General features: G+C 36.8%; 1 protein-coding gene across 1 annotated transcript in view; it reads right to left on the bottom strand.

Moving 5' to 3' along the window:
• The window catches only part of DGKQ (diacylglycerol kinase theta), a 101,475-nt gene that overhangs the window by 34,922 nt on the left and 48,148 nt on the right, over window positions 1-18,405 (bottom strand). The window contains exons 7-15 of the mRNA XM_088130186.1: window positions 14,717-14,785; window positions 11,514-11,614; window positions 10,478-10,701; window positions 5,229-5,319; window positions 3,959-4,013; window positions 3,681-3,742; window positions 2,682-2,832; window positions 1,594-1,632; window positions 1,041-1,156 (exon numbers count right to left, since the gene is read on the bottom strand). Of these exons, the coding sequence (XP_087986312.1) occupies window positions 1,041-1,156; window positions 1,594-1,632; window positions 2,682-2,832; window positions 3,681-3,742; window positions 3,959-4,013; window positions 5,229-5,319; window positions 10,478-10,701; window positions 11,514-11,614; window positions 14,717-14,785 (908 nt within the window). The remainder of the gene's footprint in view (window positions 1-1,040; window positions 1,157-1,593; window positions 1,633-2,681; window positions 2,833-3,680; window positions 3,743-3,958; window positions 4,014-5,228; window positions 5,320-10,477; window positions 10,702-11,513; window positions 11,615-14,716; window positions 14,786-18,405) is intronic.

Raw genomic sequence — 18,405 nt, 5'->3', positions numbered from 1 at the left:
ATACTGGAGTGGGTTGCCATTTCCTTCTCCAGTGGACCACATTTTGTCAGAACTCTCTGTCATGACCTGTCCGTCTTGGGTGGCCACGCACGGTATAGCTCATGGGTTCACTGAGTTATGCAAGCCCCTTCGCCACGACAAGGCAGTGATCCATGAAGGGGTTAAGAAGTCTACTGACACTGAATTAATACTAACTTTGGCTCTCAACAGGTAATGTTCCCCTGTTGAGAGCAGGTCTGATATTGGGGTACCTTCTGGACTCATGGTTCCTGCTGGAAGAACAAGTGAAAGCCATGGTTGGGAGGGCCTTTGCCCAGTTGTCACCTTGCCTAGAGATGAAGAATGTCTCTCATGCTGTAGGCATTTCACTCCTGGATTAGTGTAATTCCTTTTATATGTGGCTATTGAAGATGACCCAGAAACTTCAATTAGTTCAAAATGTATCACCCCATATTGTTATGGGGCAATCCCATTACTGCTACATAACTATAAGCACTACGTTGGTTGTCAGTATGTTTCCAAGTGTAATTCAAAGTACAGATCATTACTTAAAAAGCCCTACATGGCTCAGGGCTTGGGTATACATGAGATCACTTTCTCCCGAAAGCTTCTGCCTAACCATTATGATCAAATAGAGAATGCCTGTTGAATGTCCTCATCTACTGTGAAGTGTGATTAGTGCGATCATGGAAATGGGCATTCTCTATGGGAGCTCCCCACTTTTGAAACAGTTTCCCCCCTGAAGTACAGGTAGCTCACTCTTTATGGCTTTCCAAAGGTTTGCAAAGACCTGATTATTTCAGAAGGCCTTCAGAGATTCACTCCTATTGGTGCCAAACTGTGTTTTACAGAAATTCTATAACAATATATAAAATTTAATGTACTGAGAGCCATTAGATTGAAGCAATATACGCATCTTATAAATAAAACAAAATTAAATAAAAATAAACATTGGAGAAAATATGTTAAATAAATATGAATTGTGCAATTAGGTCATATATTAATGTCTTATATTACTATAGACAGCCAATGGATCTTACCAGAATTTCAGGGAGAATAACTGCAGTTAATGCCTTGTCATTGACAGAAGTGTCTTTAGCTAACATATACAGTCTTTCAGCTTCAGAAAAACAAGAAATTTCTAGTACAACAGCACCTATAATAAATGAATTGAAGATTATGTTTAATGTGACATGCCCACATTTCTTATGTAAAATACTATGAGTTACCATATTTGTCCCAGCACTAAGGATTAGTATGCCATTCAGCTCACTCACTCAAATCTAGAAATTTATTGAACATTAGGATCTCTGGGGACTGGGTTTATTTCTGGAAAACAACTTAAAAGACCTCTTTCTATGGTACAGTCTAGATTTTATTTGAAAAGTGGAATGTACTCTATCCCAGGAGATGAAATATATACACGATAGTCCAGTTAGGAAAGAGTTTATGCTTCTACATGCAAAGAAGAGAATTAGGAGGAAGGGGAAGAGCTAGAGGAGTAGCTCTCACATGCACCAAACATGGAGCAGAGGGACACAGAACATCCAATAGTTCAGCTGGCAAACGTGAATTAAAACATAATATTCTTACCTTGAGATGAATATATGTGACTCACAGAAACTAAATTTGCTGAAATAATTGAAAAAAAAAATTATTGTCCAAGTATACCTTTTAAAAGATGTGTTTTCTTTTTCTAAATGACAGAAAAGCATACAGCTAGTAGGTTAACACTATCTCATTTTATACATATTTTAGAAGACTAGTTTTGTTTATCTGAAGACGAGTGAAATTTAAACACAAAATTGCTCATGGATTTTAAGCTAATGCTTCAGGACAGTAAATAGGATCAACTGGTGCACGGTAGAACAAAGTTAATTCCAAATACTGCTGGTGAAATATGTTAGTTAAATAAACACAAATCATATGTAAGCTAACTATTAATCTTAATTTAAATTGCTGTAAACAAGGACTGGATGGGTAACATTCCACATGACCATAGGCACAATTTCAGCTGTGCAGTTGAGCTTGTGAGGACCCAACAGATAGGCATATACACAACCCACATTCATTCTCTGAAATGTGATGATGGAGAAAACGGGACAGAAGGATTGCATAACATACAAGGTCAATGTTTAATAATGAACCCTATATATTTTCACACAGCAATGAACCCAACTCACAGATTTCCATTTTCTCTCCATTGTCTAAAATAGCCAAGCCCAGCTTAGTTAATTTTATAAAGAAACCAGTCTTCATACCTACTCTTCTTAAGAGGATATTATTTTAACACAACTTCAGTATTCTTTATTATTTTCTGTCAGTTTCCCCCAAAACTAAAAATGACTTATGAATGTAATGCACTTAAATCCAATAATATTTTCATATAAAATCATATACATGAGACTGGAAAGTCAGTGGCTGTCATTCAATCCAAGGAGAAATGAAAGGGTAGAACAATTCATTAATGGTAAGAATAAGTGTCCGGCGCATAGGGGTGACTGCCTCTGATTAAATGGAGACTTCAGCTATAACATTTTCTACAAGTTACCACAAGTTTTAAAAAAAAAATGGAACATAATTTTTAAAACAGACCATATCTGAGGATATTTCATAATATAAAAGCATGTTTCATTTTATGTAGATTAAAAAGGAAAAAGGGGGGTGGGTATCTGACATACTTTTGATGGCTAATTCATCTTTGAGTATTTTTGTGTATTCGTCCGGAGGAAGATGAAGTGGTAGACCACCAACAAACAGATGGACACACACAGTTGATATATTGTTTTCTACAATGTAAAATCTTGTTTGGTTCATCTGACGTAATGATGTCTGTGTAAGGAAAACATAAAATCCATCACCTTAAAATACATTTCATACAGAGAGAACGTCAAGACTTCTATAACCAGGAAGTCTTGCCATCAGTATCCAAAACACGATTCCCAAATCATGAAGCCTGCCTACTATAAGGATCATTCTCCAGCAGAGAAGTTTCCTTTTGTGTGGATTTGCTTGTCCATTCTCAGTCTGTGCTACATGTTAGCAAAAGTTTGAAAAGTACAAGCAGTTAGAATGCCATTAGTATGAACAGGCTCCCAAATAATTTTAGATTAATATCATGGAACTTTAAATTGTATGCCAAGAATACACAGTGGAAGAACATAGACAAGCTATTTTGCAGCTACATGTGGTCACAACAGCTGTTGCAACAAGAAGCCAGAAATGCAGTTTATGAGCAATATGTAACCAGCACAACTTGGCTGATGTCATCAACCAAAGACAAAGCCCACCAGAAGCAAGTGCTTAGTGTTACTTCTGAACTAGGACTTTTGCCTCCTTCCTCAAATAAACCAGGATTTGGAACTACTATATATTTTCATTTTCCGATTACTGGCTTTTTAAAGGAGGGACAAAACCAAAGTTTCAGATTGGATGAAATACTAAATCTTGTTTCTTCTGGATTTTCTGATTGGTTAAGCAGTAACACCTCTCTAGAAAAGTCCATAAATTATAAAATAGAAATGTCAGCAACTGGGCATCTTCTTACATGTGAATCCAGCCATTCTGCCTAAGTATCTTTGTACCGTGATTTTTTAAAAATAGTGATAAGATGGGAGTTTGAACATTTAGTGAAGAATTCAAGAATATAAAAAAATACATTGTATGGTTTCCTTGTTTACCTTTCTGATGTCTTGTAATCTGCTGATAATTGATTCATGATCATCCAGCACCATTCGCTGAACTAAGGAGAATAAAAAACAATTCTTCATTGATTCCTTTTTAATTGAAAGCTATCATGCAACTAATTAACATAGTCAGAATGGCCAGTCTGGAAAATTCTTAGGAATGAGTGAACTTGCAATAAAAAATAAATAAAATAAAATGTCCAGGTCTTCAAACAGAAGCTGAATTGCATTTACATAGTTCAGCAGAACAGTAAATATCACCAGTGTCTCACCTTGCTTGGAGCTCATCAGAACCTCCACCAATTTGAAGCTTTGGAAGCAATCTGACTGCCAAAAGACAGACATGTTAAAATAAATGTCTAGCAAGCTGCAGGATTTTAAAGTGAAAAGTTTTAATGATTAAGAAAGAAAATAAAAATGTATTTATAAACAGAAATAAGACCAAAGCTGTCCTCCCTTTAGTATTACAGCCTTCTTACTATTTGAAAACATGGAAAATTCTGCATTGCAGTTTGAAAAACAACACCAACTTGTGGAACTTTGCTAGACATTGAAACACAAATTTCCTTGAATGCTGCATAACTGCCAAAATATCAAATATTGACTTACCTATAGAAGGAGTCATGCTCAGCCACTAATGATTTAAGCTAAAGAAGTGAGGTATGTTTTACATAAAATGTCCCTCTGGCTTTAACAAAATAGGTATAGAACTTCACTAGCATTATCGCTTGTGGCTAACTAACAAGGGATTATGAATTTAGGCAAGGTGCAGTGCAGAAAGAAACCAGAAAAGCCAGGAGGAGGAGGAGGAGGAGGAGGAGGATTATTCTCATCCATGCTCAGCCTTAAACTTTAATTGTTTAAATTAATTTGGGTCCTCAGAGCAGAACATGATCTAGTGCATGAAAGAAAAATGTGGAGATTGCCTACTATTCAGTAGAGGACAAACTCTCTCAGATGCACCATGTGGATTACACTTAGTATTTAGAAAAACACCACCAAAACTGGATCCTCATGGATCTTATCCTGATTTCTCATGCCACATGTCAAGTAGGAAAAATTTAATCCAAATTCTTTTGGATCTTATGCAGAAGAGGACCCCTTCCCTGTAACCTTCACCCCCTCTAAGAAGAGGACAAGAGCAGAAAAAGTGTAAATTTCAGTCCTGTCAGATCTTATGAAGATAGAGACCTAAGCCCTTCCATCTGCTTTTTGGGGAGTCATAGGGAATGTACAAAATATAAAGTGATCATCCTGACCCTCCCTATTCTGCTTTCCTTTCCCATCATTCTTCTATCAAATAAAGTCAACATGGCAGCTAGACAGAAAAAATGCTACTCAAATACCTAGTTCCTCAGGACTTCACAGGATGTGGAGAAACAAAAGAACAAGTATATGAAAACTCCAGTGGACTAGCAAAGGAATTCCCTAGCTATTTTCATATACCTCTTATTTAGAACTATAGTAGGATTATGAATTAAGACAATTAAATATAAGTCATCAAACCACGGAAAAATAAACTAGCCTGATGTTACTCCCTACCTGGTATCCAAGTAGTGGGAGAACTTCTTTAATCACCATTTCGGTAGTACTTCCCTTATTTATGCGTATTGAGACACAGGCCACTCCAACCCTGAGGAGGTGGATAAAGGTATATATTTAAGATAGGAGAGTCAAAGAAACAGAACAATATTTTTACATTCTCCACAACAGAACTATTTGTCAAGCTGTGAGATATTGACCCTGCAGATTACCAAATAAGCTACTAAAGCTCAACATATATACAACTTACGTACCTTATATGAATGTATCATTGGAAAATTTCTGTATGAATTTATTATTGTTACTTATTTGAACATATTATTTATTAATTTTATGGTGGCACCCACTGAAGCTTCTGTCTTGTGCTAATCATCAAGGAACCTCAAGGCTCCTCCTGTTTTGCTCTTAAACTATAGCATTATGATCCCTTTCATTTTCTGTGCAGCTGGTTAAAATCTAGTTCTTAACTCACACCTTTGCTACTATCACCTATAATTAGTGCCTGAGATTATATAGCCACCCATCAAGCAAACATGATTCTGGATGGCAAACATAGAAGTAAATAACTAACAAAACAAAAAATGAATAATAACAATAAACAACAATGACACAATAATAACTATTTAGGACAAAGTTAAACTTTAGTTAGATCCCTTTTAAAAAACTCTTCAAATGCGTATGAATCACTGCCTGGTAATGTATGAAAAAAGAAAGAATATGTTTTTAAAACTAAAGGTTACTATTTCAGTGGTTACAAGCTTTCCCATCATTCTTCAAATATATTGTTTATTGTTCTATGCTGCCCAGAGTCACTTTGTATGAGATGGGCAGCTATATAAATGTGATATATAAATAATAAATAAATAAATAAATAAATAAAGCACGGCAAGATATGACACTATGCATCTCATTTAAAACAAAGGAAGCTGTTACGTATCTTTACAGATGTTGCTGGAACAATAATGCACACAGAATGCTAGCATTTCTCTTGCTTATTCTGAAAAACTGGCTAAGCAATTAAGAAATTAAAGACTGCAAAATAATGCGGCAGAGCAAAGGTATAATATTATTATTATTTTAATTATAATGATGATTGTTGCTACTTGGAATTTCATTATTATCCAGCTACAGCATGGATACACGTGGCTTTGCTTTTTTTCTTGTTCACCAATTATCCACTGACCATGTCCTTTGTAACATGCAACATTAAGTGTTGTTTTTTCCACACAAGCATAAACAAGTGTTGGGTAAATTTAAAAATGTTGGAAACTGCAATTGCTTTTTTGCAGGAGACTCATATTCTCCTTAAAGACAATTAGTTTTTACAGAAAGCCAGGGGGTGGGGGGATGTTTATGTAAGTGGTAAAATGTACCAGGGCTGTTGTTATTTTATCTAACAGATTTTCTACGTAAATCACTGAAGAAGAAATATCAGGTGGAAAAGGCAATTTTTCATATTGATTGTCAGATCGGGTAATCAACGTCTAAGACTCCTGAATTTATAACGGTCCAACTACATCTTCTCCAAAATAAATACCTAATTGTTTTCAGTAACTGCCTCCTAAAACAACCCTACAACAGTTGGAAGTGATCTGGATCCCTTTTTAAATCAGAATAGTCCACCCCTCAAATTATATCCTGAGATTCATGATATTTTACAAGATTACATGTTTCAATTCAATTACCGGATACTTGGCATTCTATTAATAATTCCCAACATGAATTGAGCTTCCTTTCTCTTCTAGACACAGAAATTGTCTTCAGCTAGATTGTTTTCTGATGATATCTGAAGTTAAAGCATGTGATATGGATGCCACAACAATTCTTAATTACAGACCTATGTAACTTAGTGCTTTGTTTGATTAAAAAAGTTGAATGCACCTAATTAAGCAGCCCCAGAATATATTTTGCTAAAAAATAAATATTTTATTAAGGAGATTTAAACCCTCAAAGGAGGCAATTAAATATTGATTAACTTTTTATGTATCCCATCCATCTACAAACTTTATGGTTCCAAAACAGAATTTTGTTAACACTGAATTGGGCAACAATATTGGGAACTAGGAGAGGTCTCACTTGTTATTGGCTTTCAAACTGCAACAAATTAAAACCTGTAACACTGTAATTTTTATCTATTTGGGATACAAACAGAAGAATAAACAGATACCAGACCTATTAATCAAGTGTTTTTAAAAAATTTATAAATTACATATATCCAATCCTGTGGCAGCAGAAAATAAGACAAATTTTCTTACAGAAAGTGAGGTCACATTTATGGATTATCATCCCATTTATCATATTACCTGAATGTCCTACTCAGTAACTCCATGAAAGATTTCTTCAAATAATGTGAAATTAGTTTCCAGTTAGCTTAAAATGAGGACAGTATGACAATATATGCTTCATATATACTGGACAGCTCAGAGAATATCTAATCAGTGGATTCGTTATAATCATCTTGTTGTTGGAGACACAACTGAGGAGCTGGAATACTCATTTATATGTTTTGGACTTTGCCCAAAATATGTACTTTGCCATATTTGAGACTGAAATCAACAGGATACAATTGATATGATTCTGCATCAATGACTAGGTGTTAAAGTGTCAGCCCTTCAAGGTAGTCCAGGTCAGGGAACAGACTCCACAGTATGACTAGAACTATACATTACTGAGATAGGCTATTGTAACAGATTCTTGAAAGCCTTACGGTGTCTTCCCTTCTCTCCTTCTCATACCCTAGGGAGATAGGGCATATTAGGTCTTCTCTGTGGCTGTCTACATAAAAATGCATTTGTTCTTCTTGGCTAATATTTTGAATTTATCATGACAACAAGGACTGTGGAATTTGGGGGCATGGAGATTGGCTAAATGAATCAGCATACAACATCGGAAGAAGAAATCCATATAGGTAGTCCTCACTTAACAACCCTAATTGGGACCGGCAACTCTGCTGCTAAGCAAAGCACTCGCTAAATGGAAAATCATGTGACCCCAACTGTGCTTTCCGGCTGGAAAGAGACAAAACTACTCAGTTTCACGCTTTCAGCCTTTGTTTGCCTTCAAACCACTCCCCTGCTCTTTGGAATGCTTGAGTGCCTGCTTACTGTCTTCTACACATTGAAAACAATGTGATCATGCTGCAGCCCAGGGCTGGGAGCCAGAGGCACGCTATGCAAACAGCTTACAGTATTCTCTTGAAATCCCTTCCTCTCCAATCACTCTGCTCTGCAAGGTGGGTGGGTGGGGGGAGAAAAAAGAAAGCAATTTCTGTAGGCAATCTCTCCTTTGTCTGACCCTTTCCCACTGTCGGCATAATTGCATTGCTTTCGATGTGTAGAGGAGCCAACAGCTTACTCTCTTGCAATCCCTTCCTCTCCAATCTCTCCACTCTGGGGGGGAGGGTCAAGCAAAGGAGAGATTGCCTACAGAAATCACTTGCTTTTTTTCTCTCCCTCCCCACCACACCTCGCAGAGTGGAGAGATTGGAGAGGAAGGGATTTCAAAAGAGTAACCTGTTTGTGTAAACCTGTTTGTGTAGCATGCCTGCAGCTCCCACCCCCAGGCTGCCAGTGTGACTGCATTGCTTTCTATGTGTACAAGAGTAAACAGCTTACTCTCTTGCAATCACTTCCTCTCTAATCTCTCTGCTCTGCAAGGGGAGGGAAAAGAAAAAAAAACAGGTCAGGCACACTGACTGTAATGGCCATGATGTAACTAAATTGGTCATAAAGTTATTTTTTCAGACCATCGTAACTTTGAATGGTTGCTGAACAAGTGGCTGGTAAGCGAGGACTACCTGTACCTGATCTAAAGAATGGATTGTTGCTATGTGTGATTTGTCAACGTTTTAATTCGTTTTGGGTGTATTTTACAAAGGGGCAAAGAAGAACTTATTTAAGCAGTATGTTCACATTTTGGGGTGGGGGGATTTATTCTGTTTATAATAAAATTTCCCAGGCCTTTTTTTCTTTTCCTGCTTTTATTTTTTTATTGTTATGATTATAACTTTTGTGGTTTCTTTATATTGTTAATACTGGGATGGATGGATGGATGGATGGATTCTTCTATTAATTGACTTGATATATGAATGAAAATTAAATAGTCAGTTGGAGTTGAGTGGTATCAACTTCAAACAAACAAACAAACAAACAAACATGATTTTTCTGACATTTCAGGGTCATTCAGCTTTATCCCCAAACTCTTATAATTCAATCTAGAGAGACTTATTCAAAGGATTGGGCAAAGGGATTTTTAGTTGAAATTCCAAAAAAATGAGTCAACAATATAATAGTTGTAGCTTTACTGAATGTGACTCTGAAACAATGCTGCTCTTTTTTCAATCCCATCAAAGTACAGTAGGTCCACAAATTAATTTCAATTTTACTATTAATTATTCATAATGCATAGTTAAACCATACAAAGAAAGAAAAAGACAAGAGCCTTCCATATCCTAAATGGTTTTAAAATAATGCAACGCAGTGACTACCTGGATGTACTTAACTAACTCTTAATTAACTGTTTATTTATGTATAAAGGAAAACAAGGTTGACATGATGAAATAAATAACCTCATTTCTTTGATAATATGCCATAGTGGCTAGCAGCTCCTATCTGACTTTATTAGTACTTGGATAGAAGGCCAACAGGAAATGTTGCTATACAAACAACATGGATATGTTCATGTAGTCCCTCGCTGTTGAGCTCCAAGCAAGAGAACTTTATCCTTCACGCAAGGGGGATCTAGGAATTGGGGGGGGGGGGTTCTCTTGCATTCCCTGATAAGAATAGAAGCAACTGCTGAAAGCAGAGGACTATACAGGAGCTAGACATGACTACAAGCATTTGTTGCTGCAAGGCGTGGATGCCTTTGAAGATTAGCCTGAAGATTAGCAGCTGCTTTGGAAGAGCTGTTTGCTTGAAGAATTTAATCCATGTTATGCCTGTACAGGACTTCTTTCTCTCTCTTTTTCCCTTTCCTGTCTAGTTCTTTCTTCCCCTTGACTCATTCCCATTTAATTTTGTTCTTTCTTCTTCCTTCTCTTTCTGCTGCAGCTACTCCTTCCAGAACTGGTTTCAGATGGATTTAGCAACCCGAGGTTGACATGGTAGGGAAGATGGGCATTGCACATGCTACCTGTCTGCTTATAATTTCTTTTCTGTTTTATTTTGGGGGGGGGGCATCCCTTTGGGTAAATAAATATGCAATACAAGTCCTCCTATTTGGAATTTACTGAGAAAAAGATGACTCACTTCAGCCAGCCAGGATAAATCTTTATGACTTCATTCTCCTTAGGTTTAGCTCTGATAACCCAAGCCTCAGGAACTGCTTCTCGGAATACAGACCCAGGCTGCGCCTCTTCAATGGTATCGTTCCTATTAATGATGTCGTCACAAAACAAGGCCTGCTGAGTGAATGTCTGGAGTTCGTAATCTTGTTGATCATCACTGATGTAGTATGCCCTCAGTGCAGCCTCCTACAACAGTAAATCCTTGTTTTTTAAAAAAATCAAAAGAATATGCCTGAATGGAATGGTGATATAGCCCTCACTTATGTCACATACAGAGTTGCAATCAGCAGTTACATTTCGCCTGAGAAGTTTTGAGATAAGAGTGAAAAATGGCAAACCAGAAACTCTAATCGCTCCTCAATATTGGCAAGTTCTATCATAATATATTATCATGTACCATATCAGGTACCACTTAGTAGCAATGTAGTCCACCTTAGGTTGTTCTTGAAAATGCTAAACAGGGTGAGACCTGGTTAGCCCTGGAATGGGAGACTACTGGGTCATGCCAGGATTCCAGAACAGATGAGAAATTGAAGAGACATTCCAGAAGAAAATAAGAGCAATTTGTTTTCCTAAATTTACTAAGAAATCAACATGGGCCTTCTAGTCACCAAGCTCAACTCAACAAAAGCTTTACTTAATCTCCTTTGTTGGTACAGTGACAACTAGTGACCAAATGTCCCCTCCCATTAAGTAGGCCTAACTTAGCCTGACAGCCTTCAACTGTTGACTCTCTATTTAGAATGAAAACTCAAAATATAAAGAGCAGCATTATGCACAAGACAAAGATTATAAAAGATACTGAAAATTAAGATAAAACTTAGAACAGATATCTATACCAGTACTACATCAGCTACTAGTTACTTTCTCACTGGTTATTGTTCTGCAATAAAAGAATAACACTTGAATCAAATTATTAGTTTCTCATACAAACGCAATTAAATTCTTCAGTATTTTCAAGAAATAGAGAACTAAGTTTGGATTGTTGGCATTCTTACCACAACTTCTTCATTTTTTGCAATCCTTGGAATGGTAATAAGCCGATATTGATTACGTTTTACAGCATCATTCCCATCATATATTTTTAATATTTGTTTACCTAAAACAAAGACAAGTATTCTAATATGTAACACGTGAAATATAATTAAGTAGCATACGCTTCCAAATTACTGAGACATTTGAAAGATAATTCTGAATTGCAGTATTATTGGATCGTGATTGCATTTCTATTAATTACATTGATCAAAGAGGCTACATTGAGTAACATCTGATCTGTAAGAAATAAGCAAGGATTTATCAGATGCATTTTGAAAACATTTTTTCTTCCCCTCCTGAGCTATCAGACTGTACAAGCTGTCATCCAGTAGTATAGGTTACCACATGAAAAGTTCTCCTTCGCTACAACTCTTCAGTCAGAAGCTAGATAGTCATCAGTCATAGATCCTTTAGTGGATCATGCACTGATCAGGAATTAGACAAAAGGATGTTTAAGGACCTACCAACTTTTATGATATCACGATTCTATTATTCTAAAACCTTAGAAATTACACTGGCACCTTTTCATTTCCAATCCTGCATGTTCTAGCAAAATTTGGACCCAAGCAATTTTTCAGACCCATTGCTAATTACCCAAAACCATGGTTTATGACTGTACAACACTATATTACCAGCCTTAATAAAAAATAAGTATACAATCATCAATGCCACAATACTGAACTCCATTTCTACCTAAACTCCCGTTCAAATAGTCTACAAAATCTAGACTTGCTTAAGAAAAGAAGCCTCAAATCCACAGTCATCCCCACTTGTCATTTTCAGACACTATTTGCTTACATTTTCATCATCCTAAGGCCAGTAATAATTTGTTATTACACAGTCCAAAAAAATGAGTCACTGCACAATTTGAAAAAGCTTATAAAATTGACAAAACCAAGATGATCTTCAACATTCCTTGCTATGAACTCTATTTTATAGCTCAGGGAATAGAACAAAGTTTATGAGGCCCCACGGACAAAAGAAATATTAATACAAGTAAAATAAGCCTCCAAAAATGTAATTTGACATTTTTAGATACTTTAGAATTCTCTGAAAACAGAAACACACAGAATTTAATAACTAAAACCAACAGCATATGCACTAAACATTGTTCATCTAAAAATAAAACATAAAATCAATAAAAACATACTGTGAATCAGCAATAAAAATGTTGAGTGAAGTCTTTCTTAATAGGAATATTAGCTTCTCAATGTTTTAGGGTTCAGTCCATAAGATTGTTAATTTATGTCCTACTTATTAAATTTTTAATAATATTAAAAATTCTGTATACTAAATCCTGCTAAATATTCAGTATAATCTGAATATTTAATCATAAAGGTATCAGAAAGGTCTTTAAAACATGCTGGTTACAAAGTTGCTTTTAAATATAAATTTCTCGGAGAACACAACCTTTGATTTTTGGACATCAGACTTCTCCCATAATTAAGATAGATTAAGATTTGCATTTCAGCCTGAAAACCTACAGTTAATTTCAGGAAAAGAAAGAACAGCACTGCCCTAAACCCAAAGGATTATGAAACTTGTTCCAGAAGGAACTACTGTACATATCAGTGAAGAACTACATGTCTACTCAGAAATGAATGTGCTAGGTCTAACAAATCTTTGTTCTTACTAAGCAGATGCAATATAGTGTTCCCACATTAAGGTGGAATCCAACATCCTTAAATAGAATTCCACTTGCATAGTAAGATTTCCCCTTGCTCTGCACTCCCCATTCTGTGCATTCATAATCTACCCAGACAAATTAGAAATCTTTTCAGAGCACCTTCCATTTAAGAAAATTAACTGTCACTAAACATACATGGTTAACTTATGGTGATGTATTGGAATTTTCTCAAAGGGACTTTAAATTAAAGACAAGAGAGGATCTGATATGAGAAGGATATATGTGTCAATGGTTTTCCTATGTACAACTACAAGAAAGATTTAAAATAGATAAAAGGACTTATAGTTTTGAATATAAGACTGAATTCGAAGCAGAATTATGTACTAATGATGAACATGTTATTGCAAAGATGTATAAACTCTTATTGAAACTAGAGACAGAAGATGAACAAATTAAGGACTGTATGATAAAATGGGCTAAAAACTTTGGTTATAACATACAGATGGAAAAATGGGAGAAAATGTGGTTGAAAGGACTGAAAATTACATTGTATTATAATCTTAAAGAAAATGTTTATAAAATGATGTATCACTGGTATTTTTCACCATAAAAATTATCTAAAATGTATAAAGGCACTTCAAATGTATGTTGGAAATATGAACACAAGAAGGGACATTTTATCATCTCTGGTGGACTTGTAAAAAAGCAAAAAAAATGTTTTTTTAAATCAGGTACATATTTTAATTCAGAATTCATGTTAATTTAGCAGTTTTAATTTTATAACACATATTGTTATGTACATATTCAATAACGAAAAGCTAATGATTCAAAGAACCTGCACTGCAAACACTTTAAATTGATGACTCAAACAAGCAACTTGAATTAGTCATTGTTTAATTATAATGTTGTCAATTACAGGTAGTCCCTGTGTTAAGAACGCCTAGTTTACAGATGACCCATAGTTAAGAACAGAGCCTATTGTAGCAAAATTTGAGTTAAATACACAATGGTTTGAATTAATTACACAATATTACTTATACAGTATTATACAATAATACTGTTCTGGTTTACATGCAAATTTGACTTAGGAACAGATCTTGGGAATGGAACTTGTTCTTAAACTGGGGAGTATCTGCACAACAAGAGCTGGCTAACTGTCAGCTGTACTAGTAGGCTAGACAAGAAAATCACCTCCAAGAAAGGCTAAAACTACTTCCAGTGAGATTGGCTATAACAACAACATCTTACAAGTCTGACTGTGTTGTACCTTGTCCTCCTCCTCATACTCCAGTGAATCAGGGAGGCATTGCCTGAGCAGCTTCCAAATGTTATCTTATTGTTTGGACTTAAAAAAAAAACACGCTTCAGCTCCTTTTGCCTAGGTAACAGTTCCTGCATATTTCTATCAAGGTCCTCTTCCTGACTCTCTGCACCAACCGCTTGCTAATACTTTGGACTGAAAGTTTTGCACAGTAAAAAACTGCATATTGCCTTTTTGTAAACCTTTGTGCTCTGGAGAGAGTATCAAATGCCACTTACTTGAATCTGCTGAAACCTGGGATTCTTTTAGTGATAATTGTGTGGAATTATCACCATCATCATCATCGTCTGTAGAAAGGAAAATTGAGAAATTTATATTTTATATGGAGATTGCACAGAATTAATGTATTATTTTAAACCTTTGTGGGGTGCTCCGGGGTTCAGTACTCTCTCCGATCTTTTTTAACATCTACATGAAACCGCTGGGTGAGATCGTCTGCCACCATGCCATGAGGTATCATCAACATACAGATGATACCCAGTTATGCATCTCCATCCCGAGTGAGGTGAGTGATGCCATGGCCACCCTTTCGTGGTGCCTGGAGGCTGTGGGGATTTGGATGGGGTACAACAGGCTTCAGCTGAACCTTGGTAAGATGGATTGGCTATGGATTGGAGGCCCCTCTGTATCCAAGGATTCACCATCTTTGGTTTTGGACAGGGTTGCACTGCCCCGGACAGACCCGGTGCGTAATCTGGGGGTCCTCCTGGACTCATGACTCCTGATCAAGGAGCAGGTGGCAGTTGTGGCTAGGAGGGCCTTTGCCCACCTTCATGTGGTACATCAGTTGCACCCTTTTCTGGACCAGGAGGCTCTCCGGTCAGTCACTCACACCCTGGTCATCTCTCGGCTAGACTATTGCAATGCACTCTACATGGGGCTACCTTTGAAGAGTATCCGGAAGCTACAGCTGGTTCAAAATGCGGCCACATGGACAATCTTAGGTGCCCCAAGAATGGCACATATAACACCTTTATTGAGCAAACTGCATTGGGTCCCAGTCTGCTTCTGGGTCCAATTCAAAGTGTTATTTCCTTTAAAAATACACATGGCATGGGTCCAGGTTACCTGGGGGGACCGTCTCGCCCCCATCACATCAACCCGTCCCACCTGCTCAGGTAGAGAAGGCATGTTGCGGACCCCGTCAGCGAGAGAGAGAATGTCAGCTGGTGGGGCCCAGGAGGAGAGCCTTCTCTGCTGTTGCCCCCACCCTTTGGAATATTCTCCCCCCAGAGTTGTGGCACGCCCCTACCCTCCCGGCTTTCCGGAAAGGATTAAAGACCTGGCTCTGCCAGCTTGCATGGGGTGACCACAATCTTATCCAATCCTAGGGGTGGCTGGGACCTCGATGACACTCCCTGAGTGACTGCCAATTTTAACTGCGATCCTTGGATCTATTTATTTTCTATCTATTTAAGATTATTGTATATTATAATTTTAATTGATTTTAATTGTTCTGTAAACTGCCCAGTTTCAACAAGATGGGCGGTGACAAATTTGATATATATAAATAAATAAAGGCACTACAGTATACAGAAAAAAATGACTCCTGATATTCCTTTTCTTGCATTTACATAATTCATTACATAATGAAAACTGCTACGAGGCAGGATACCAATGGTACTTATGTCCTTGGGGGAATAAAAATCTCTACAGCCTCAATGAAACTGTTTCATAGCACAGATGTGCAAAATTCATCAAACAACCCTGGAACATTCTGTTCTTGGAACATCTTTATTACATTTTATTTATTATTTTTATGAAGAATAAAATGACATTGTGACAACCTGCATTCAGCTTCCTATTGGAGTTCCCGTATCCATGCAGAAACTCAAACATAATTCTTGGGCAAAGTTAGTTTAGTTCCTCATAGAATAATGTTCCCATAGGAGGAGAAAGGGCTATTGAGCTGGCCTCAGAGGAGGAGTGTTAAATTACTAGAGAAAATCTGGGAAAGAAGAATTGGGAGTAAACGGGGATGGAGGTGTAACAGTTGGCAACTAAGATAGATTTAGGCAGTGGTGTCCACTGATGATTGGCTGTGGGTAAAAGAGAAATGGTGGCTGGTAAATCTGTAATGGGTTGGGAAATGTTTCCTTTGTAGCCTAAAGAGTAGAAAGCAGAGGACGGCAGGCCAGGGGAAGGCCCACCAAAAACCTAAAGAGAAGGTGATCGCACAGGATATAGTCTACCCTTCACAGCCAATCCCTTAAGGCAGTGTTTCTCAACCTTGGCCATTTTAAGATGGATGGAGTTCAACTCCCAGAATTCCCCAGCCAGCATTCTGGCTGGGGAATTCTTGGAGCTGAAGTCCACCTGTCTTAAAATGGCCAAGGTTGAGAAACACTGCCTTAAAGATTGAAGATGATGGAAGGTGTTACCAGACTGAGAAAAGTCAGCTGCCAACCTAAGAGAGGGGGCACTACTGACCAGTATCTTTAAGCCCTTTCTTAATTCTAAGTATTAGTATTTAGAGTATTTAGAAACAGAGAAAGCACATATGCTTTAAACTAACAAGTATGTGTTGCCAACATATAGGCTGTTAGAGAAACCACGAGCAGAGAGAAAAAAGTTCATTCCCACTGCAGTGTCAAATCTCAAACCGCTGCAGGAAGAGGTTATCAATTATGTTTGCCAAGTTTGGCTGGAACACTGAAACTGGACACTATCTGTTTAATAAAAGGGGAAAAAAGCGGAAGTGGTAGTTTGCAATGAGTTTTCTATCAAAACCTGAGAAGCCACAGAAAGCACCAGTGACAGACACCCAGAACACCATGTCTGGAATATCTTAAACGGCTTGCAGTTTAATGGATTTAGTTCTGGAAACTAAATAATCTTTTCAAATAAGAAAATATTTCTGCTACTTAAATACTACTACAATGCTTTGGTGAGAATGCAATAATTATAAGATTTTCCATTTTTATTTCTACGTCTAGAAGTATACAACTACATAAACTTACATATATTCACCTCTCTTTTTCCAGAAGAAACAGCAAAAAAGGAAAAAAGACAATTCTAGGATTTTGATGAGGAGAAAGGAAGATTAGCACTACTTGATCAGGCCTAGTTTCAGAGCTTTATGGCCCTTATTTTCTTAGGGCATAAAACAGACCCTGCTCAGGGGGCAACTTCTGACTTAACAAATAAACAAACGAACAAAACCCTAGCGGGGGCCAGATTGGGTTACTACTTCAGTAGGAGATCTCTAAGGAATACCAGCTTGTAAACTAGACTGGCAAATAACTTTCATATTGTTCCCCAAAACCTGTACTTCTACATGCATTATCTCTTTGTCTAAATAATATCACGTTTTTATTTATGGGAAAATGTTTCTCCAATTTATTTTCAAATTTATAATATTTTATATTTATAAATGTATAATATTTCATATGTGTAAATGTATAAGTATTATTACAATTAAATTACAATTCTAAAACAAAAGTTTCCAACAGGACAGTTTCCAAACTTTCAGGGATAGGTCAGACAGAGTGAACTATGCTGTTTTGCAAACTACAAAGGAGAAAAAAGAGATTGCAATCAAGCCAGTTACAAGACTGGCTACAACATCTATTCTTTAGCGTTATGAATGAACCAGGCCCCTTAGCTCAATGGGACTTCTGGATTTATGGATTATGCTAAATCATAGTTTGTATTAGACATAGTTTGTTTAGTAATTCACAGTGTCCTGATTTATATACAAACCATAAGTTATGGTATATAAATATTAAAACTTCAATTTTATATATCATACAAAGTCAAAACCCAAAACACAATTGTTTAGCAATATGTAATCACTCTGTGTTAAGGACTGTAGCCTAAACCATGGTTAAGGGCGGCATTATATTTATGGAGACTACAATAAGACGCCGCTTAATAGAATACACACATTGCAGAGACCCCACAAATC

The sequence above is a fragment of the Python bivittatus genome, unplaced genomic scaffold, assembly GCF_059951505.1.
Source record: "Python bivittatus isolate LINGU-HERP-01145 unplaced genomic scaffold, Pbiv_v1 ctg000850_np1212, whole genome shotgun sequence".
In the NCBI taxonomy this organism is placed as follows: Eukaryota; Metazoa; Chordata; class Lepidosauria; order Squamata; family Pythonidae; genus Python; species Python bivittatus.
Note: the sequence above shows the minus strand (reverse complement) of the source record. Positions and strands in the feature narration are given on the sequence as shown.